General features: G+C 41.4%; 1 protein-coding gene across 1 annotated transcript; it reads right to left on the bottom strand.

The window, feature by feature from the left end:
* Positions 1 to 5,869: 5,869 nt before the first annotated feature.
* Positions 5,870 to 6,931, bottom strand: LOC307051352 (olfactory receptor 7A10-like; the record flags this gene model as incomplete). The annotated part of the gene is given in 3 exon segments (XM_079701641.1): positions 5,870 to 5,920; positions 5,924 to 6,751; positions 6,755 to 6,931. Coding segments are annotated over 3 exon segments (1,014 nt in total). The 5' UTR covers positions 6,890 to 6,931.
* Between the last annotated feature and the right edge of the window lie 15,580 nt (positions 6,932 to 22,511).

The following is a 22,511-nucleotide window of genomic DNA, read 5'->3' as shown; positions in this document are numbered from 1 at the left end:
TAACTGTATATAAAAGGGTCTGAACTATGCTCTGTGGTGCTACAGCTTCCTCATCCCCCAGTCTGTGACTGTAGAAATTCTCTCCTTTTTCTCTAGAAATACAGCTCTATCTCCAGGGTCCACACTTTTGCAACTTCCACAAGTGCCATTCATGTAAAACTTCAGATCCTGCCTGCTCTATATAGAGAGACCTGAGGAGAACATATTGATTTCAAATATTACTTTATTTTTTTAACAACTTTATTGGAGTATAATTGCTTTACAATGATGTGTTAGTTTCTGCTTTATAACAAAGTGAATCAGCTATACACATACATATATCCCCATATCTCCTCCCTCTTGCGTCTCCCTCCCACCCTCCCTATCCCACCCCTTCAAATATTACTTTAAATAAATTGATACTAGTGACACAGTTAAAGTTTAGGACTACATTCCCCAGCCAGCTCTGTTTATCTAAAACTCTGGTGTGCCAGGTTGGATTTCTGTTAGTCTTTCTAAAATAACTGGCTTCAGGAAAATAAAGTTTTCTTATGGTTTTCACGTGTTTGGCACTTTACTGACGAGATTGATTCTTTAAAAAAATTTTTTTTAATTTATTTTTTATTAAAGTGTAGTTGATTTACAATATTGTGTTTCATGTGTACAGCAAAGCGATTCAGTTATACATACATATATATGTTTTTTTTTCAAATTATTTTCCTTTATAGGTTATTACAAAATATTAGGTATAGTTCCCAGTGCTGTACAGTAGGTCCTTGATGGTTATCTATTTTATACATAGTAATGTGTATATGTTAATCCCAAACTCCTAATTTATCCCCTCCCTTTCCCCTTTGGTAACCATAAGTTTATGTTCTATGTCTGTGGGTCTATTTCTGTTTTGTATACAGGTTCATTCGTTTTTTTTTTTTTTTAAGATTCCACATATAAGCAATAATAAACAATATCTTATATTTGTCTTTCTTTGTCTGGCTTACTTCACTTAGTATAATATGCTCTAGGTCCATCCATGTTGCTAAAAATGGATAAGAATGATTCTTTTAAACGAATTATCAATGCCATAGTTTTTCTACATGGGATCAGCAGTTAGAATGATGCTGGGAGTGCGCTGAGGCAACAAGAACCTCTTCGTTCCCAGCTTTTTTTTTTTTTTTTTCCTTTGCCATGTTTTGCTTCCACCTTTGTACCCCTTAAAGAGTGCAGAGTTATCCGAAAGTCCCCTGGTCAATACCGGGAGGGTGAGCTTTTCATTAGTACTCTGCTGAGGTTCCCAAATCTTTTCTTTTCTTTTGCTTTCCTTTTTCCAACTTTATTGAGCTATAATTGACAAATAACACTGTGTAAGTTTCAGGTGTACAATGTGTTGCTTTGATACATTTGTAAATTGCAAACCGGCTTTGATACATTTGTAAATTGCAAACCGGTTACCACCAGAGTATTAGCTACCACCTCCATCCCATCACATAGTGGCCATTTCTTTTTTTGCTGCGAGAACATATGAGATCTACTCTCTTAGCAACATCCGAGTATAGGATACAGCATTATTAGCTATAATCACCTTGTTAATCTTATAACTGGAAGTTTGTGCCCTTTTCCAATCAAGTTCACTCACTCTCCCACCTCATTTTTTTTTTTTTTTTTTTGCTATTTTTTGTCAAAGGCAAACAATAAAAAGTGAGCTAGTAGAGAGATTGGTTTTATTCAGGCTAACGCAATAAGGAAAACACCCCCAATCCAAACATCAGAGTGTCTCTGCAGAGTGGTTTTGCCTTAGACTTTCATAGGGAGGAATAAGCAAATTATAGGTGGAGGTATTTTACATTTGGGATTGTTATTGTAACCAGGGGACTCTGTTAGCTGAGCAAGAAAAGCTTAATCTCTATGTCTAGCTAGTTTATCAGGGAGGGGGACAAACAATTCACCTACTCATTTATGAGACAAAAGAATGGGAATTGGAGAGTGTGTGTCTGGCCCTGTCATAGGAAACAAGGAGGTCACTAGAGAGTCCTATCCTCCTCCTATGGGGAAGAGAGGTTCTTTGCAGTACTGGTTTCTAGAACACAAAATGGCGGGAGGTGGGGGGATTAACTGTCTGGGTTTTCCAGCAGCACAGGTAAAGCTCAATATTGTCGTTCGCCTTTATATATTAATAATTGAACCATGCATGTAAATGCCTACTTTACACTAAGAGAACTTACCTGTCTGCAATTAAACTATTTTCCCCCCTAGCGATGGTTCACAATGGGGAATGATTTGGCAATGCTTGGAGATTAGTGTTGGGTAGCACAACTTGGTGCTACTGGCATCTAGTGGTGGAAGCAGGGGATGCAGCTAAACATCTCAAAATGCACAGGATGGCCTCCCAAAACAGACTTATTTGGCTCCAAAGGAGAATAGAGCTGAGGTTGGAGGCGGGGTGGGAGGGCTGGGGGGAGTTAGGGGAGTATTGGTAAAATTGCTCAATACCTCCCTTTGGGAACCAGGGCTTTAGAGGCTGGACAAAAACGTCTGAAAAACTAAATTCCTCCTGAGATGCAGAAAACAAGCAGGCTCAAAGGATTTTCAAATGCATCTTGAATTTCCCTTGGAGTTGTTGATCATTATTCATCTGCCTGTTACCTTTTATTTGAAACACTGGAGTTCAACTTGTATAATTTTTATACGAAGTTTGTAAAACTTTACTTATAAAAATTCATGGAAGAGCCTCAGACTTTAGCTAAGAGCAAGGATAGGGTACGGAGCAAACTTTTTCTTTTCTTTTTTTTGGCTGTGTCATGTGGGCTTGCAGGATCTTAGTTCCCCAACCAAGGATCAAACCCGCGCCCTTGGCAGTGAAAGCGAGGACTCTTAACCACTGGAGTGCCAGGGAATTCTCTATAGATGCATTCTTGCTCACCAACCTGGAAGCTCTCTGAATTCTGTCATTTTAGGTTTTCATGTTGGCTTCATTACATAGACAAGGTGGATTAAATCATTGGTCATTGGTGATTGGTTCAACCTTCAATACCTCCACAGGTGGGGGTTTGAGGCTGAAAGTTCCAACCCTCTAATCAAAGTTCAGTTTTTCTGGTAACAAGCCCTGAAGCTCTCTAGAAGCTGCTTAGCCAAGAGTTATCTCATTAACATACCAAAGACACTCTTATCACTCAGGAGATTCCAAGGGTTTTAGGAGTCTGTGCCAGAAACTGGGAACAAAGACCAAATATTTTTTATTACATCATAGGGACAAAAACCAGCCCTCCATTCATACAAGCATCCCCCCATCCCACTCTCAGAAAGTACACAGAACTCACCTCAGAAAATAGGTACTTCTGGGGAATTCCCTGGCGGTCCAGTGGTTAGGACTCTGTGCTTCCACCGTAGGGGTCACAGGTTCAATCCTGGTCAGGGAACTAAGATCCCAAGTACTGGCAGGCACAGGCCAAAAGAAAAAAAAAGGTACTTCTGTTTTAGAAGACTGTATCCTCCATAAGTCTGATTTAGCTGGTACAGAAATTTAGCTTCAAACCTAAGCTAGTATTGATTTAATAATCTGTATACAGGACTTCTGCTGCTGGTAATTGAAGGCTGGGAAATTTAGACCAACTCTCCAACTCAAGACAATGAAAAGTATGCATGTAGTGTACATTAAAAAAAAAATCTAAAAAGCAACAAAGATCTAAATACTAGTAAGAAATCACTGCAGTGGAATCTCAAAAAGCTGAACCCATTAAAATAGAGAATAGAATGGTGCTTGCCAGGGGCTCTGGGAGGAGGGGGTGGGAATTGGTAGATGTTTGTTAAAGGGTACAAACTTCCAGTTATAAGATGAATAAGTTCTGGGGATCTAATGCACAGCATGGTGACTCTAGTTAACAATACTGTATTGTATACTTGAAAGTTGCTAAGAAAATAAATCAAGTGTTCTTACTACAAAAAAGAATGGTAATTATGTGATGGAGGTGGTAGCTAACACTATGGTGGTAAGCATTTTTCAAAGTATAAGCATTTTACAAATCAGTACATTGTACACCTTAAACTTATACAGAAAAGAAATCACTGCATGGAGCCTAGGAGAAGACAGGGTTCCAGAGAGGTGAGGCAGACACTGGGGCTGGTTTTACCCTTGAAGTGGTCTACAAGAGGCAGCTAAGGGACCAAGTGAGCTTTAGGTCTCTACAAGACCAGGGATAAAGAGTGAGAGTAAGGGTCTCCCCTCTTTGGGCTGGCTTCCCAAAGGAATGTCTCTGGGGAATAGAGGGGAACTGGAAGCAAACCAGTATGGACTGCAGCCAAGTTTCCCATCACCTGGTAGATGCCAGAAAAAGCTTGTGTAACTACAGTGCATTACTATCAGACAAAGTAGATTTTAATGCAAAAACGTTTGTTACACCCAGAGATAACAAAGGTAACTTCATAAAAGATAGAAGATTGGGTCCACCATGAAAACATAATAATTCTGAATTTGTATTCAATAGTCTATTGATTTTTTATATATATATAACTTTATTTATTTTATTTTTGGCTGTGTTGGGTCTTCGTTGCTGCACGTGGGCTTTCTCTAGTTGCAGTGAGCGGGGGATACCCTTCGTTGTGGTACACGGGCTTCTTGTTGCAGTGGTTTCTCTTGTTGCAGAGAACAGGCTCTAGGTGTGCAGGCTTCCGTAGTTGTGGCTTGCGGGCTTCGTTGTTCCGCGGCATGTGGGATCTTCCCAGACCAGGGCTCGAACCCATGTCCCCAGCATTGGCAGGTGGATTCTTAACCACTGCACCACCAGGGAAGCCCCTCAATAGTCTATTGATTGAACTACAAGCAGAGATAGTCAAGTTCTATATCACACTGGGTGATTTTAACATATATCATTCCATATTTGATACAACAAGGAGACAAAAAAAAAACCCAGTAAAAATAAGATTTCAATGTGATTAACCAACTTGACCTATTGGGCATATATAGAAAATGCACTCAATCGTTGTAGAATCCACATTGATCTTTCAGCGCAAACAGATCACCTACTAAGTTTGACCACAAGTGCATGAGAGCAAATCTCAATAAATTTCAAAGAATTAAAATTATACAGAGTATGTTCTTTAGCCACAATGCAATGATACTAAAAACCAATAACAAAAGAAGGAAAAGAGGTCCTCCATATATTTGGATACTAAAAAATGCACTTCTATATAACTCATGGATTAAATACTCTCAATTGACTTTATTCAAATCAATTTCTCTGCATAGATTGCAGCAGAAATGAGGAAAATGAGGATGACTCAAAAGGGAGAGATGAAACGAGAATTGGTTTATCTAAGTATAATGTGAAAGCAAATGAGTGTTCACTACAAGTTTACAAACACATGGACTGCACATCTGATAATAATTTTTTCCTCCAGCTTTATTGAGATTAATTGACTTTGGTTAACACCTGATAATTACACATTTGATTTTACTAGTGCTTAATATAGACAAATTTCTGTACACATATATTAAACTATCTCATATATTCATATATTCCCATATATGAGATATATTCCCTATATACTATTAAATATGTAATATTTTGCCTATTTTATAGATGTCAACTGAACTCAGAGAGATAAGGTAGCTGATAAATGACAGGTAGTAAAACACAGGATAGAAGGATTTTTTTTTTTTTTTTTTTTTTTTTTTGCTGCTGCTGCATTGCAGCCTGCAGGATCTTAGTTCCCCGACCAGGGATCGAACACATGTTCCCTGCAGTGGAAGCTCAGAGTCCTAACCACTGGACCTCCAGGGAATTCCCAGGATAGAAGGATTTAATACAAAGATACCTGATTTGAAAACCCATGATTAATCACTTTGCCAGGAGAATTGAATTTTGGAAGAGTCAGGAATTCTGGCATACCCAGTATTTCATTCGCTTTGACTCTTTCTAGAAGCCCACACCCAAGGCAGATGACAGAATCATGAAAAAGAAAATGTTCCAGAGATCAGTGTCCTCAAGTCTCCCTTTATGGCTCTGTTCCTCAGGCTATTGACGGAGGGGTTCACCATAGGAGTGACCACAGTGTTCATCACTGAGGCCACTGCCCTCCTCCTGGGGGAGAGAGTAGCTGCAGAACTAAGGTAAACTCCAACACAGGTCCTATAGAATAAGAAAACGACAGACAGGTGAGACCCAAGTGTGGAAAAAGCTTTATACTTTCCACCAATTGATGGGATCCTCGGGATGGACAAGACAATGTGAGTGTAAGAGAAAATTATCCCTGAGAGGGGATCAACACCTAACAGGCTAGTCACTAGATGCATCAGGATGTCATTGATAAGAGTATCAGAACAGGCAAGTCTGAGGATCTGAGCAAGTTCACAGAAGAAGTGGGGGATTTTCAAGTCTGTGCAGGACAGATGCAACACCATCAGACTGTGGAGCAAGGCGTTCATAATGCTAATGAACAAGGAGCAACGAATCATCAGACCACAGAGACGGGGGTTCATGATGATTGCATAATACAGAGGGTGGCAGATGGCCACGTAGCGGTCATAAGCCATGATGGTCAGGAGCAAATTGTCCATACATATGAAAACCATGAAAAAATACACCTGAATGAGGCAGCCTGCATCGGTGATGACTTTGTTCCCTGTCTGGATGTTCACCAACGTCTTGGGGACTATAGTGGAGGTGAAACAGATGTCAACGAAGGACAGGTGGGAGAGGAAGAAGTGCATGGGGGTGTGGAGACGGGAGTCTGAGCTGATGGCCAGGATGATGAGCAGATTCCCCAGCACAGTGACCAGCTACATGGACAGGAAGAGCCCAAAGAGAAAGGGCTGCAGTTCTGGATCCTCTGAGAGGCCCAGGAGGAGGAATTCTGAGACACCAGTCTGGTTTTCTGATTCCATGTTGTTGACGAGTCTACTGGAAAATAGAGACATGAATTACCATGAAACAGACACACAGACATCACTTGTTTGAGAGAAGTCATTTAAATAATCTTCCCTTCTGGTTGCTCTACTCATTTCTTCCTTCACCAAGTAATATTTGAATGACTTCTAAATACCATACATTTTGTTCTAATGCTAAAATTTAAAAATTATAACATTTTATTAAAAATGAAAATATTTTATTTTTTTAGGAACTATCATGCCTGCATGGCATTGTAAAATCTATGATTAGGGCTTCCCTGGTGGTGCAGTGGTTAGGAATTGCCTGCCAATGCAGGGGACACGGGTTCGAGCCCTGGTCTGGGAGGATCCCACATGCTGCGGAGTGCCTAAGCCTGTGTGCCACAACTACTGAGCCTGTGCTCTAGAGCCTAAGAGCCACAACTACTGAAGCCCGTGCACCTAGAGCCCGTGTTCTGTAACAAGAGAAGCCACTGCAATGAGAAGCCTGCGCACCGCAAGAAAGAGTAGCCCCCGCTCACGGCAACTAGAGAAATCCCATGCACAGCAGTGAAGACCCAACACAGCCAAAAATAAATAAATTAAATAAATTAAATAAATAAATAAATAAATAAAATCTGTGATTAAATTCTCATCGTTTCTTCACATAGGGTCAAACCTGGTTGGATGACTTCACTTTCTCAGAGAATTTTAACTCTGTAGTTAACTTTATACTGAGTCTGCTCAGAATGGCAAATCTCAGATATTGCTGGAAATTATAAGCTCAGATTCTTTACTGTCTCAATGTGAGAAATAATATCATTAATCCATTCCTTTAAATATCCTACTTTTTACAAATTGGATCAAACCACTCCACTGGAACCTGTCTGTATAGAAAGAATTGTTTTGCTGCAATCTGTCATTTGCCATCAGCCTACAGTGAGGGACATTTATAAGAAAAGGTTAAATGAATCTATATCTTGTCTATTGTGGAAGTGTCATACCTGTAGGGGAAATTCCTGTCTGGCCCTTAAAACAAGAATAGCTAATGCTTTTTCTGAAAAACTGATTTAGGGAGTTCCCTGGCAGTCCAGTAGTTAGGACTCGGCGCTTTCAGTGCTGTGGCCCCAGGTTCAGTCCCTGGTCAGGGAACTGAGATCCTGCAAGTCTAGAAACTCAGAAAGAGTCATTTTATAGCATATTTCTTTCAACCAGTTGTTCCTTGTTAGCTACCTTTCTGGACATGTCTATATGGCAATGGCTTTGTAATTATCCCCTACCCTCCAAGTACTCTTTCTTTTAAAAATTAATTAATTTATTTATTTATTTTTGACTGCGTTGTGTCTTCATTTCTGCTTGTGGGCTTTCTCTAGCTGCAGCGAGTGGCGGCTACTCTTTGTTGCGGTGCGCGGGCTTCTCATTGCAGTGGCTTCTCGTTGCAGAGCACGGGCTCTAGGCGCACGGGCTTCAGTAGTTGTGGCACGTCGGCTCAGTAGTTGTGGCTCATGGGCTCTAGAGCACAGGCTCAGTAGTTGTGGTGCATGGGCTTAGTTGCTCCGTGGCGTGTGGTATCTTCCCTGATCGGGGCTCGAACTCGTGTTACCTACATTGGCAGGCGGATTCTTAACCACTGCGCCACCAGGAAAGCCCCTCCAAGTACTCTTGAATGCATTTAACCCTGTGCATTTTTGCAGAGGAATCTTCTTCCCAAGCGTGCCAGGGAAGGTCCAGCACATCCTTCTGGAACACTTCAATGGCATTCTACCCAATAAACCCCCAAGTCTTCACTTTGGCATTCAAGTTCTTCCAACATCTGGGCCCTGTAATAATTACACATGGGGCAAGGTACTCTCAGCAATGAATTTACCTTGTAAATTTTTTTTACAAGGTACTCTCAGCAATGAATTTACCTTGTAAAACTGACACTCCACGTGGTTTCATTGAGAAAGCTTCAAGAGTGAATAATTCTAGGAGCTGGTGTGCAAATACCAGCAGGACACATAATTGATGAAGATGTGTCATTTCCTGCTCTAATCAAAAGCAAATTATTCATCTCAGAATATGAGCTTTGGAAGGACACATATTTGTAACAGAAGTGAAGGGAGGATGGAATGCATAGAGTCTTGAGAAAGCAAAGGAAACAAGTGAGCATTTTTAAGTCTGCCTTCACACTGGCTGGCACGTGGGAGGGAACTCATGAACTAGACAATGCTAACATCCAGACCCCTTGACAGGGTCAGAACCCAGGCACTGGCTTACAAAGCAAAGGAGGAAGGACAGGTGTCTAGTCACAAAGGAAAAGAAGTTGAGCAAAGTTCAAAGGACATTTGTGTCTTTCAAATTAATAAGACATATGCATTAGATAGGAAACGTTCTGAGTACTAGGGACATAGGGAATACTCCAGAAATATTGGCTCTCATTGCCATTATTGTTTTTTATTAATAACAGAATAGTTATTGTTATATTAGTCTTTATGGAAGAGAAAATATTGAGCTTACTTAAGGATGTTCCTCTTCCCCTTAATTTTCTGACACACAGACTGATCTGTTTAACTGTCACAATTCCAGAAACATGAATGAAAGGTCAACATTTGGAAAGTTTAAAAAGGCAAGAAAGAGATTTTGTAATTTTTCTCTTTTTCGTTCTTTTTTTTAGCTTATAATTCTGGAGGCTGGAATGAAAGTCTGAGATCAGGGTGCCAGCATGTTGGGTGATGGAGGGAGGGTCGGCCTGGAGGCTAGAGACTTCTTATATCCTTACCTGGCAGAAGGCGTGAGGGATCTCTTTTATAGACACTAATCCCATTCATGACGGCTCTACCTTCATGACTTAAGCACCTCCCAAAGGCCCCACTTCATAATACCATCATATTTGGGGGTTAGGATTTCAGCATATATATTTTGGGGGTACACAAACTTTTAGACCATAACACATATATTGGCATAATCCTTTTCATATTTTTTCAGTGTATTTAGGTTTCCTTTCTGTTACTGATTATTTATGTTTTTAAATTTAATTTAATTTTTTATTGAAGTATAGTTGATTTACAATGTTGTGCCAATGTCTGCTGAACAACAAAGTCACCGTTATATATTATATATATAATATATATATACTCTTTTTCATATTCTTTTCCATTATGGTTTATCATAGGATATTGAATATAGTTCTCTGTGCTATACAGTAGGACCTTGTTGTTTTCAGTTTTTCTTAAAGAAAATGTTGAAGAGCTTCTCAAAAAATTAAAAATAGAATTACCACATGATCCAGCAATTCCACTTCTGGGTCTGTATCCAAAAGATCTGACAGTAGGATCTCCAAGAGCTATTTATACACCCATGTTCTTAGCAGCATTATTTACAATAACCGAAAGGCGGAAGCAGCCCATCTCTCCAGTGACAGATGAATGAATAAGCAAAATGTGGAATATACATACAGTGGAATATTAAATATTATTCAACCTTAAAAAGGAAGGGCATTCTGACACATGCTACAACATGGATGAACCTTGAGGACATAATGCTAAGTGAAATAAACCAGTCACAAAAAGAAAAATGCGGTAAGAGTCCACTTATATGAAGTACCTAGAATAGTCAAATTCATATGGAGAATAGAAGGCAGAAGGCTGGTTGCCAGGGGCTGGGGGGATGGCAGAACGGGGAAGGGTAGTGTTTCATGAGGACAGAGTTTCAGTTTTGCAACATGAAAACTGTTCTGGAGATGGATGGTGGTGATGGTTGCACAACAATGAGATTGAACTTAATGCTACTGAACTGCATACTTAAGATAGCTTAAAGGGTACATTTTATTTGATATATTTTGTTATGATTAAACAAATAAATGAATTAATAAAAAATCCCAAAGGAACTCTTTCTGGTTTGCTTTACTCACGCTCCTGCCCACTGTGCTTTGAGAAATCAGTTGCCCCTCATTTCTTGAACTTCATAGATGTTCTTAGGGAACAAAACCCCACCCTCGCTTCTGTTTTATGCTTCTCCCTCAGCCAGAGAATCCTGCAGATCAGGGAATATTTAACACCATTCATGGAGACTCAGATCTTACCTCCTCCTGTTCTTGGTAGGATCACATCCAAGTCTGGCTTAGAAATAACTGGGTGAGTGCTGTCTCCTGGAAGAATCCGCGGCAGTAGACAGACTTAGATCCTTACCAACTCTGTCCACTCAGTCTACTTCAGGATCCTTGGACCTTTCCAAAGAGGCAAGAAAGGACTGACTAGGCGGTTCTCCAAGTGTCTACCAATTGTTCTTAGGAATGAGGGGGAAGGAGCCATCCATAATGAGTCCCCAGGGATCAGAGGCTAAAAGGATAATGAGAATTACAGAGCTTTCAACACCCAGCCTCCATGCTCCACAAACCAGGGGACAAAATAAGGACACTGATAAGTTGGTTATTCTCAAGGAAGATAGTAATTACGATGGCACTATGGTTTTTAAACTTTAGTGTGCATCAGAATCACCCAAAGTGTTTGTTAAACAGATCTCTGGGTCCTACCCTAGAGTTTCCGATTGACTAGGTCTGGGGTGGAGTCCAAGAATTTGCATTTCTAACAAGTCCCCAGGTGATGCTGATGCTATACTGCTGGTCAGGGGGTCACACTTCGAGAATTACTGCTGTAGAAATTCCTAAAGCGTGGTGTGGAATCAGCCACATCTGGATTCAAATTCTGTATAAAGCCAAGGAGGAAAATCCTTGAACATGTTTGAGCTTTTGTTTCCCATCTGGATAATGGGAGTGAGAATGTAGGAGTACCCTACATTCCAGGAGTACATATGAAAAGGAAAAAAATAAAGCCCACAGCAGAGTATGCATTTACTGGGGCTCAGAGCAGGCCACCCACAAATATGCCAAAGTGTCGTAATGATTATTTTGAATTAAAGTTACTTTAGGGACTTCCCTGGTGGTCCAGTGGTTAAGAGTCCACGCTCCCAATGCAGGGGGCCTGGGTTCAATCCCTGGTCAGGGAACTAAGATCCTGCAAGCCACACAGCACAGCCAAAAAAAAAAAAACTTCACAAAAATGTCCAATGCGAGAGGGACACTTTGACTCTCCCCTCCGTCTCCTTGAAAGCAGAAAACAAATCTCCCATGTGAAAAGGTACCCTCCCTGTACCAGGAGGATGGAAAAATCCTTATCACCAGAGATAGGGAGCCCAGGGCCAAGAATGCTGTATAAACAGATCTGGTTACTTCTTCATTAATTAGCCATCCAAGCCTATTTTTCTTTGTATGGTCAACTCCTCACAAATTAATTGTTCTTTTGTCTAAAAAGTATAAAAGCTGCCTGCCTTGGTCACTTCTTAGGTCCTATTTCTATGAGACCTTTGTACGTATGACAATTTTTTTTCTCCTTTTAATCTGTCTTGTGTCAATTTAATTATTAGATCGCCCAGAAGAACTCAATAAGGGGGAGGGGATTTTTCCCCTCCCCAACATGTTCATTATTCATATTCTTATTATTTTAAAATTTTATTGGAGTATAGTTGATTTACAATGTTGTTTTAGTTTCAGGTGTACAGCAAAATGATTCAATTATACATATACGTATATTCATTCTTTTTCAGATTCTTTACCCATATAGGTTATTACACAATATTGAGTAGAGTTCCCTGTGCCATACAGTAGGTCCTTGTTGGTTATCTATTTTATATATAGTACTGTGTGTATGTTAATCTCAAGCTCCTAATTTATCCCTCCCCACCACGTTTCCCCTTTGGTAACCATAGGTTTGTTTTTGAAATCTGTGAGTCTGTGTCGGTTTTATAAATAAGTTTATTTATATCATTTAAAAAAAATTAGATTCCACATGAGTAATATCATATGGTATTTATCTTTCTGTCTGACTTACTTGACTTATTATGACAATCTCTAGGTCCATCCATGTTGCTGCAATTATTCATATTATTTATATTACGATTACCAGGACTTGAGGAGATCCTGACCTGATTCCTCCCTTTGGAGGAAAGGACAGGAATGTAAAGGAGGAAGAGGAAGAGGCAGAAGAGAGAGAACATCCAGGGACAACACTTACGAGTTGTGAAGAAAGAGGACCATCTTGAAAATTCCATGAGGATCCTTAATCACATCAAGGAGCAAGGTGACTGGGGAGATGGACCCCCTTTCCTTGAATCTCAGTGTCTTCCTTAAAGGGTTGGATCCAAAACCAGCAGTGTGAGGATTCAACAGCACAGTTCTCCTCCTTCCCTTCCTGGGACATAAAGGGATGCATTGGAGCAGCCTGGAATTCTCACAAATTTTTGAGAAGTATTGATTCCTTTGAGTAGTGAATTGGCCCATGCAACTTTTTTTTTTTTTTTTTTTTTTTTTTTGCGGTACGCGGGCCTCTCACCGCTGTGGCCTCTCCCCCGTTGCGGAGCACAGGCTCCGGACGCGCAGGCTCAGAGGCCATGGCTCACGGGCCCAGCCGCTGCGCGGCATGTGGGATCTTCCCCGACCGGGGCACGAACCCGTGTCCCCTGCATCAGCAGGCGGACTCTCAACCACTGCGCCACCAGGGAAGCCCTGATTCTCATTCTTGACCATGCATCAGAGTCACCTAAAGGGTTTCTTAAAACACAGGTTGCTGGGCACCACCCCAGAGTTTCAGCATGTCTAGGTGAAGTCTGAGAAACTGCATTTCAAAGAACTTCCCAGGTAATGCTGATATGACTGGTAGAACCTGCTGCATAATTTTTGGGTTCCAGTGCAAAATGAAAATGTGGGACCCCATGTTGAAAAAATGTCAAGACAGTGATAGCAGAGCATTCAACCAAGAGTGGGGTCCTTAGACCTACTTGAGAATGGACTTGAGGATATGGGGAGGGGGAAGGGTAAGCTGTGACAAAGCGAAAGCGGCATGGACATATATACACTACCAAACGTAAGGTAGATAGCTAGTGGGAAGCAGCCGCATAGCACAGGGAGATCAGCTCGGTGCTTTGTGACCGCCTGGAGGGGTGGGATAGGGAGGGTGGGAGGGAGGGAGACGCAAGAGGGAAGGGATATGAGAACAGATGCATATGTATAACTGATTCACTTTGTTATAAAGCAGAAACTAATACACCAATGTGAAGCAATTATACTCCAATAAAGTTGTAAAAAAAAAAAAAAAAAGAGTGGGGTCCTCTGTGGCTCTTCTGGTTGCACACCCATGAACCCAGCCCTGGCTGCTGGTCTAGGGACACATTGTGAGAACCATTGGTTTAGACTTCCTACTTAATTAACCTAGGACGACCTCCAAATAGGAATAATAATGATAGTGATAACAATAATAATGTTGCCCCCTTTCCTCTAGAACTTACCAGGATTTCTGTATCTCCAGGATGGCCCCACAGGAGACCACAGGGGCTGAGTTTCTCCCCAGGATGTAGATGTTGAAGATAAATAGATGCTTGAGAATTTCAAGGAGACAGTCATGTGTGCAGTTTCCGGACAATACACATTCTCTAAGAAGCAACAAGGTAGCAAAGCTTTCTGGTTGGTTGGTGTGAGACTGTGTTGATTAGTATATTTACAGTTTTTCTCTGCAAAGCTCCTCATTAGCCAAAGTGTTCTCTCTTCACTCCAATCCTGCAGCAGAACGAAGGAAACTACTGGCTTGCTAACCACTGCGCCACCAGGGAAGCCCTGGCTCTTCTTTTAAATTCAGCAAAGTTTGTTTTTTGGTGCTGGTGATATTTTCTAATACATATTAAAATACACAGTCTTTAAAATACTATCTGCATCCCATTTTGGAAACACTAATGAGTGCATCTCTATAGCTTCTAGATTTTTTGCATCAGTAGCACCTGCTCAGGTAGCCTCCTCTGACTCTGCCCCTCGGCCATGGTTCTTAATTTGGGGCTCTAGTCATTGATGGCACTCACCTATGACTGTACTGAGATCCAAGACTCTGGGAATTATTTGATGAAAGGCCACTTTGCCCTGTAAAATGCAACTACAAGAGAACAGTTTTTGCTCACCATGGCTTAACACAGTGCCAGACCCAAATAGGAGCTGATAAAATATTACTATGCGAGCCAGGAAATTGTGGCAACCCATGAGTTAGGTGCCATTATTATACCCATAATAGGAACCAATGATTAGAGGCAATGGTTTGCTGGGAAGTCAGGAAAAAGATCTGATTTGTAGCACTGGTCGATTTCTGAGGTGTAAATTCTCCCACCACAAATTCCAGCTCTCAGTCATTGAAGGCAGAGTTGGGAAGAGCTGTATGATCAGCTCTGCAGTGTGGACTTTCAGCTCACCACTGAGAGGGATTCTCTATTTTTCAAACTCCCCAAGCTTATTCATGCCTCAAGGCTTTTGTATCAGCATTTCTGGCATTTCTGTCTTTTGAAATGTCTTCTCCCAGATCTTCCTACAGTTGGCCTTTGTAATTCAGACTGTCAAATTAAAAAAAAAAAAGAAAAATGCCACTTCGAATGTCGGTAAGGCATGACTTTATTAAAAGGGACTATTGCAGCAGGCAGAAACGCCTATTGTTAACCAGAATCGTTTCAGGGAGGGCATGGAGAAACAAAGCTTTAATATGCGGAGGCCAGTGGCTGGAGAGGGAAGGAGGGACTTGTTAAAAACTGCTTTGTGGGCGGGGCTGGGGTGATAGTGGGGGTGAAGGTGAGCGGGGGCTGGGGGTAAAGTGCAGGATGGTGGAGGAGTGGGGAAGTGTCTTGAAACTTAACAAAGTGCTTTAAATAATTGCAATAACAGGAAAAGAGGAGGCAGGAAATGTTTGTTGTCAGGCACATGGAGTAGGGGGTGGGGATCTGGGACTGACGCAGAGCTAACGAGTTATAGGGCTGGAAGTTCTCACAAATAAACGGTCTCGCTGTCCTAAGTCAATCCAGCCTCGGTTATGTCAAGCCACGCTTCAATCAGCCTTGTCAAGGTCTCCGCTGGACCATCAGCTCCCCAAAGAGTGCCTGTGTTCAACTACTACTAATCATTCAGGTACCCCATTACCATTTACTTTTCTTCTAGCATTTGCCATTTGCTTTTTCTTTCTTTCTTTCTTTCTTTTGTTTTTAATATTTATTTGGTTGCGCCGGATCTTCGTTGCCTCGCGCGGGATCTTCCTCGCGGCGTGTGGGATCTTTTAGTTGCGGCATGTGGGATCTAGTTTCCTGACCAGGGATGCAACCTGGGCTCCCTGCATTGGAAGCGCGGAGTCTCCATAGCCACTGGACCACCAGGGAAGTCTCGCCATTTGCTTTCTTCCTTATTTGATTTTTCTGTGTATATGTTGTGTTGTTTATTTTACATTCCTGGTATTTAGAATAGTGCATGGTATACAGTAAGTCCTCAATAAACATCAATTCAATGAATGAATAATTACCCTGTAAAAATACGCAACGATTTAGACTTCCGTCGGCAGCGAACCACTCTGTTGATATCGCTGAATACAGTCGACCCTGGGGGTCGGTAGATCCGCGATTAGCTGAATCCGCAGATGCGGGACCCGCTGAATGGGAGGGCAGGATGTATACTACACCATGGGACATAAGGGACTTGAACATCTTTGGCTTTCGGTATGCGTGGGGCGGTGGTTCTGGAACCAATCCTCCGCAGATACTGAGAGACGACTGAACTTGTATCTTTACTTGTACAATTAAAAGGAACTAGTGTAAACGGTATGTATTCTTTGGTTTAATAATAATCCTATATAAATCAGTAACACTGAGCCTGTTACTATTTGCTCTAGATGACTGTGTAGATCTAGTCAGGGAGAATAGGGTGTGTCTTTTAAGCCTTTAGTCCTTTCAGTTGTATCACAGATAAAAGTCAGTGACCTTGTGCATTTCTCCAGACCGAAAGCTTGCTGTAGCTGAGAAGTATGTGGACATCAGCCTGGCCCAAGCTCTTACCTCGCTGACTGTGGATTTCTGTGTCTTTCGGTGAGTAACGAGTAAGAGCTTGTGGCAGGGGCTCCCTCCACTGCCCTGCACTTTGTAAGATAATTTTTACCCTGCAGAACATTTTCTCTTGACCGTGGGCATCCGGGTGCATTTGAGATTGAGGTATCTTGTGAAGTGAAATTTTTCAGTTATTTATGTTGGGTAAGCGTCGACTGAAAAAAGTGCACAACGTGCGAGTTGTGAGTTTAGTTTTATTTGGGGTAAAATGAGGACTATAGCCTAGGAGACAGCCTCTCAGATAGCTCTGAGGAACTGATCCCAAAAAGGTAGGGGAGAGGTCAGTATACATGGGATTTGGGTGAAGGAGGACACGTGCAACGAAGCACACATGTTGGCAGAGGGTTGCCACTAGTCATGAGGAACAGATGTCTCTGTCAATGATTTTAGTCCTTTTCTAGATAGAAGAAGATGCAAGAAATTGGTCTCATAAAATCTTCTCCTGAAGAATATCTAACTACCTGAAGACCTGTTCTGCCAGTTTTTCCCAGAGCACAGAGCGCCTCATTCCTCAGCTCTGGCCCGAACTCCTTTCAGGGTGTATTGAAGGTCAGCCACTGCAGTGGCTAGTGACTTCATCCTTGCAGAGGCAGGCGGCAGTTTTTCATCCATTACCTTTTTTTTTTTTTTTTTTTTTTTACCGGTACGCGGGCCTCTCACTGTTGCGGCCTCTCCCGTTGTGGAGCACAGGCTCCGAGACGCGCAGGCTCAGCGGCCATGGCTCACGGGCCCAGCCGCTCCGCGACACGTGGGATCCTCCCGGACCGGGGCACGAACCCGTGTCTCCTGCATCGGCATGCGGACTCTCAACCACTGCGCCACCAGGGAAGCCCCTTAATCTTCAGTTTTAATTAATTATAGCTGTGGGGTGGGGTAAAGGGTGTGATACCAGTGATGCCTTCTGCCTGCTCTGAATACCTAGAGCGTTAGTACTCCTTACTGAGAGTGCAGATGCTTGAAGTGAAAACAGTTTTGGGGAAGAGATAAGTTCAGTCTGATAAGCTTCATCCAAGGTGCCTGCAAAACGCTTAGATGGCCATAGTTGAAAAGGCAGCAGGGTACATGGGTCTTAAGCTCAGATTTGAGTTCTCAAACTGGAGATTTGGGTGTTATGAGCATAGAGATGGAATTTATTTATTTTTAATATTTATTTATTTATTTGGTTGCACCGGTCTTAGTTGCGGCACGTGGGCTCCTTAGTTGTGGCAGACGAACTCTTAGTTGTGGCATGCATGTGGGATCTAGTTCCCTGACCAGGGAATCTAACCCGGGCCCTCTGCATTGGGAGCGGAGTGTTCCGCTGCGCCACCAGGGAAGTCCCGAGATGGAATTTAATTTCAAGGGAATGCATAGATGTGGAATACAGAAAATAAGGTGAGAGATAAGGGCCAGGACTGAGGCTTGAGGACAGTCAACAGTGGGAGAGGAGCTGGCCAATGAGCCTGAAAGACAGTGGCCAGAGAAATAAGATACCAACCAGGAGATTATGGTCACAAAAGCCCAGAACAGAGGCTGATTTATAGAAGAAAGTAAAGATAGATTTTTTCTGATGAACGAACTAAGTCAAAGACAGAATGGCATTCACTGGATTAATTCTCTTAAATCCTTGGCAGTCTTGGCAGAGCAGTGTCAGTGAGGTGGTGGTGAGACAGAAACCAGTTTGGAGTGTAATTAAGGGAGGTGAGGAAATGGGGAGAATGAGAGGGTAGATCAGTCTTTCCAGAAGCTGGATGGAGAAAAGGAAGAGGGACTGAGCAGTAACTGTAGGGCTAAGTGGGACCCAAAGGCATGAATTTGTTTCAAGATGGGAGATTTTAAATGTTTTTCAGTTGAACAAGAACATTTATTTGCAAAGAAGAGATACAAGGCAATATGTATTAGAAAATACAAGGCAATGTTTAAAAGATGTAAAAATATGCAATCACTTATTTTAAGATAACTCTCAAACTTTAGAAAAATTACAAAGGAAAAAGGAAAAAAAATTAGCAAGGAAAATACCTGTCTCCAAGCCCATGCACTTTCTCTTCAATTTTTTTTAACATTCCTTTTTTTTTTTTAATGTTCTTTGCCATTATGGTTTATCATAGGATATTGAATACAGTTCTCTGTGCTATACAGTAGGACTTTGTTGTAAGATGGGGCACCTTTGATTATGTTTCAATGTTAGAAGTATGAGTACAGTGGAGTAGAAGTTGATGGTGATGGAAAAGAGCAAAGGAATAATTAATAAAACAAGCTTTCTGAGAAGGTAGGAAGGGATTAGACCAGTGGTTCTTAAAGGGGAAATTTTGCCCTCTAGGGGACATTTGGCAATATCCCTTTCACAACTAGAGGGGGTACTACTGACATCTAGTGGATAGGGTCCAGGGATGCTACTAAGCATCCTACAATGACAGGATGGTACCCCCATAACAAAGAAGTATCCAGCTCAAAATGTGCCAAAGATGGGAAACATGACATAGCAAAGTAGCAGATATTGACTTTAGATAAGAAGGCAGACATATCTTGTTTGCAAAGTGAAAGAAACCATGATGCTGTGGAACTACTTTTGTACTAGTGGCAAGAAAATGAGGAATCCTTTCATTGTTAGAGTTTCTCTGCAAAGTAAGACGTAAGATCATTTGTTATTGAAGAGATAAGGTTAAGACCATATGAGATTCAAAATCTTGGAGGAATTGTGAAAAGGTCTTTGGATAACTAGGGGCTTAAATTGCCTGTTGGGCTTTTCCTTTAGTGTTGAAGCCCCATTTAGAGTACATGGACTCAAATTTTTAGTGCTTCCCGTATAACTTATTGGATAGGAGTTACCCAGGCAGGATAGACAGATGGTTGGAATTATCTAAGGCAGGTGTTACGATTCCTCAGAGAGGAATTTGAGGTTTTAGAAAATATATTATTGAAGTGATGGGCCATGGCATTTCATATCTAGTGCCAAGGAAATGAGGATTATAAATAGCAATATGGTGGAAGTATGGATGGCCTGGAAGCTTCTATGAGGTAGGAAAGCAGATGCAATACAGGCAAAAAAGTGAACAAGATGGAAGTATACCTACTGTGTTCAGAAAGTGGGATGTCTGACTTTTTGCCTTCATAGAGAGCAAGAGTCTCAGGTGATGATAAATTTAAGGTGTTTGGTTGAGATGTGGAAGCCATGGATGTTTGCTAGTTTATGCCCAAGAACATGGAATCATCTTGAATCAGAGCAGGGATGGGAGTTAAAATGAAGAATGGGAGTCAGGGGACAGTGACTTTAATGGGTCAGGTCTATATGTTGGTGCTAATTCAGGGGAGAAGCCAGTGAAGTGCCTCAGTGGAGATGGAATTTTTGATAAGTGGTGGGTAATGTGGTTTCATAATGTGGAGAATGTACATTAGGAATGGGGAAGGTCAAGAATACCCACGATATTTATTGCTTTGAGGTTGTACATGGCATGCAAAACAATGACCCAGGATCAAAGACAGCTTGAATCTGAAAGGAACACATATAGGATGCACGATGATGTAACTGTCCTAAGTGCAAAGGAGAAACAGAAAGCTTGTGAATTCTCTTGTTAATATTTATTTCAGAGCCCTGCCTGGAGTGGATCATAGAAGCAATAAAAGGAGCATCCTTGTTCTCCTGGTTGCTGTCTGATCATATTTACTACTTACAGACTTGCAAAATGGCAGCCCCACATCTGTCCACTATATGTGGTGAGTTCCTAGGGTAGATTCACTTTACCAGGATTAAGTGGGCACAAAGTAAGGGAGTTGAGTAGCCACAGGGGACTGGGAAGAAGGGGCTGAAATGAAAGGAGGTGGGTATGGAGCTCTACGAACACTTGGTGCCCCAGAATTTGCTCATGTCGGATTCAATGCCCTTTGGGATTTTAGAGGAAGGGCATATGTGCATGGTGGGGAGAGGGAAGAAAATTTAGGGGTGGCACCTCCTTATCCCATCCATTTTATAAAGCTGGGGAAGGTAACAACTCAACCCTTCTGACTTTCAACTTCCTTGCTAGGAAAGTTGAGACTATGTATGTGCCTAGAAACTCATGTCACCCTCTCCTCTATCTCTGCCTGTCCTAGACCCTGTCCTAGACCCTTCCTGTGCCCATGAGAGGATCACAGAGATGGAAAACTTCCACTCTGGGTTACAAGTGAGTCATAATTTTTTTTCTTTCTCCTAAAATACATTCCTGTCCCTTGGGGTGAATGCATCTTCTTCCAGTACTCTGGAGCCTCATAACCCAACCTGCATTTTGAAACTTCTGATGGTGGATAAGGGACTTCCAAAAAAAAATTCTTCTACTACCTTACTACTTACAGTTTTTTTTCAGGCATCTCTCCTGCTTAGTGCTGTTAGTAAAAGAAGTAAAAAGTAAAAGAAGGATATAAGACTGTCTTAGCCTCAAAAATGTATGGCCACTCTGGGCGAAATAATTTTTTCATTTAGGAAGTATTTCTCTCATTCTTGCAATGTGTTCAGGTCTCTGATTAACCCTGCAGATAGAAGAGAGTACAATTATGAAAGCTTTCAGGCTAGGAGTGGAGAGATACATTTCATCATGTGTTAGAGAGGCCTTAAATTCTTAAGGCTGGTTGAAATTCCTTAAGGAGTGAGCATGAATAGAGAAGGAAGGATTCTGAGAACTGAGTCCTGGGTTAAATGAAGAGCCCGCAGAATCTTGAATTTACTGTGAAACAGGTTTTTCATTTCCAGTGCTATTGTGCATGATCCTCTCCCCAGGAACATTGGTGGGGTTGGTGGCTGGTTGAGACAGAATGTGTTGTTATTTTAGAACTCAATAACCTTTGAGGATGTGGCCATAGACTTCACCCAGGAGGAGTGGACATTGCTGAATTCATCTCAGAGAAAACTGTACAGAGATGTGATGCTAGAGAACTATAGAAACTTGGCTTCACTGGGTAAGACTAACAGAATCCCTTGATTTATTTACTGAATTTGAGCATGGAGTTCTTGGGTGAGTAAGACCCAATCAACTTGTGATACAGACTATAGGAGTTTTTTTTGTAGGCTTTTACTTTTAAGAAAAATTGCCATATTGAGACATAATTCACATACCATAATTTACTCATTTGAAGTGTACAAAACAATGATTTTTTTTCTAGTATATTCATATAGCTGTGCAACCGTCACCACTGTCTAATTCCATAACATTTTTGTTGCTCTGCCTACAGGGTGTTTCATTCCTCCTTGCCTGCAGCCCCTGGCAACAACTAATCTACTTTCCTTTTCTACAGGTTTCCCTATTCAGCATTTCATATTAATGGAATCATACCAAATGTGGTCTTTTGTGACTTATTTTTTCACTTAGCATAATGTTTTCAAGGTTCATTGAACCTTGTTGTAGCATATGTCAGTACTTATAACCTATTCATTGCTGAATAATATTCTCTTGCATAGATATACAACATTTTGTTTATCCATTCATCAGTTGATGGACATTTGGCTTTTTGACACTCGCTGTTACGAATAATGCTGCTACAAACATTCACATACAAGTTTTTGTGTGGACATATGTTGTCCTTTATCTTGGGTATATGTCTAAGAGTAAAATTGTTGGGTCATTTGGTAACTTTATACTTAACATTCTGAGGAACTGCCAAACTGTTTTCCAAACTGGCTGTATCATTTTACATTCCCTTCAGCAATGTATCCAGGTTCCAAATTCTCCACATTCTTACCAACATTTATTTCCTGTCTTCTTTTTTTTTTTTTTTTTTTTTGGTTTGCCGTACG

Source organism: Hyperoodon ampullatus, assembly GCF_949752795.1.
Source record: "Hyperoodon ampullatus genome assembly, chromosome: 4".
Lineage (NCBI taxonomy): Eukaryota > Metazoa > Chordata > Mammalia > Artiodactyla > Ziphiidae > Hyperoodon > Hyperoodon ampullatus.
This window is presented reverse-complemented; position numbering and strand designations above follow the sequence as displayed.